The following is a 1711-nucleotide window of genomic DNA, read 5'->3' on the forward strand; positions in this document are numbered from 1 at the left end:
CACACGCACACGTCGCACACACACCCCTCCTGAGCCGGTCCCCACTGAAGAGCCAACACCGGCCTCCTCCCAATTCGCAGAACTGAAACAGGCTTGGACAGAGGTTTGCTTTGGCAGGAAAGGCTGCCGAACCTAACGCCTTGACTACGGGAGCGGGGCGCAGCCCTCCCCTCCGGCATCGTTCACACGCGGGCCCAGGACGGATTTGGTCCCAGGTCCCTGACCGCACAGCTGTCCTGGGCCCATTGGAATGAACCTTATTAGCCAACTGTCAGGAGGCCGAGAGCCTACTCTGGGGCCTCCCAGGCCCAGCCAAGACAAGGGCTCCTCTGGGGAAAGCAGGCTGGAAATGGCCCCAGAAAGGCCGCTGGAGCCGGGGCTGCGAGTCTGGTCCTGGAGGCCACGGGCGAGGGCCTGGTCCGGATCTCAGGCCGGGTCAGGCACAAGCCGCGATAGCAGCGTCCGGCCCTGCTTTGCCCTCGGATCCCTCTCCCAGCCCTGACTGCTGTCCTTTTGGTTCACTTTGGGTTCTAGGGAGTCATCCGGGCAGTGCCACCATGTCCCGGCCCAGCAGCAGAGCCATTTACAGTAAGCTCCTCCTCTCATCCCCTCTCTGCGTCCCTCCCCTGAGCTCCCTGAACCCCAGCCCTCCGGTCTCTCCCTCCCCTGCGTGACCCCCACTCCTGCAGTTGCCTGCGTCTCACGTTCTCCTGCCCCACATCCCCTCCGTTGTACCCCCGCAGTGCACCGGAAGGAGTACTCCCACAGCCTCACCTCGGAGCCCACCCACCTGCAGCACAGGGTGGAGGTAAGCCAGGGGCCCAGACAGTTTCCTGATTCAACCCAAGTTTTCCTGTGCATCCGGCACCCTGCCGAAAAGCAGACATGCCATCAAGCCTCTGCCACAGAAGCCAACTGCCTGATCCGGCCAGAGTGGGTGGGCTCCAGTCCAACAAGCTTAACGGAGCACCTGCCAAGTGCCAAGAAGGAGGACCGGGCAGCTGGGCATTGGCAGGGACACTGAGCTGGAGGTTAAACTGGTGGATTCCTGTCCCCAGGCAGGAACCAGTAGTGAAGGCATGGGTCAGCAGGCGCCTGCAACCACCCTACCTATCTCCCGGCCAACCTTCTGCCATACCGGTCCCCAAGGAACTGCTCTTTGCCCAGGACCTGGCATGGCGGGAGAAAGGAGGAGAGGGGAGGTGTCTGGGCTTGAGCTCCCCAGGTGCGTGTGAGCTGCTCGGAGGCTGGGACGGAGGCTCCGGCCCTGCCTAGGAGGAGGGCGCTGGCACCATGAGGTCTAGTTGCCTGCAGACGGGAAGGCTGTGGTGAGGAGAGCGCACATCTGGTCGGGTTGAAGCCTCTGGGTAGAAACTGCCCCAGGATGGCAGTAGACTTAGGGCTGTCATGAAGGTGCAGGGAGGGACACTGGCAAGGGTCTGGAGGGTCCACAGGGCAGCAGAGGCAGGGCTCCCCGAGCCAGCTGGGTTGGGGCCAAGGGTACTGGGCTCCGTGTGTGACAGGGGTGGGGGTCGGAAACTGGCTTCATTTAAGCCTGGCAGGCGAGAGCAAGAGGAGGCTTGCCTAGGATGCCAGGGCATTTGCTCATGATGTCGGCGGCCCCTGAACGTGTGGCGGCTCCGCCTGGAGAGGAGCCGGGAGATGTGCAGAGGGCAGGATGATGGGATCAGGGGCAGGAGGCAGATGGCAT

General features: G+C 63.2%; 1 protein-coding gene across 1 annotated transcript in view; it reads left to right on the plus strand.

Annotated features, from left to right (window-relative positions):
• The first annotated feature begins 557 nt into the window (after window positions 1-557).
• EPS8L3 (EPS8 like 3) overlaps window positions 558-1711 on the plus strand; it is a 9250-nt gene continuing 8096 nt past the window's right edge. The window contains exons 1-2 of the mRNA XM_011369097.1: window positions 558-588; window positions 744-808. Of these exons, the coding sequence (XP_011367399.1) occupies window positions 558-588; window positions 744-808 (96 nt within the window). The remainder of the gene's footprint in view (window positions 589-743; window positions 809-1711) is intronic.

This window comes from Pteropus vampyrus, unplaced genomic scaffold (genome assembly GCF_000151845.1).
Source record: "Pteropus vampyrus isolate Shadow unplaced genomic scaffold, Pvam_2.0 Scaffold6, whole genome shotgun sequence".
Classification (NCBI taxonomy): domain Eukaryota; kingdom Metazoa; phylum Chordata; class Mammalia; order Chiroptera; family Pteropodidae; genus Pteropus; species Pteropus vampyrus.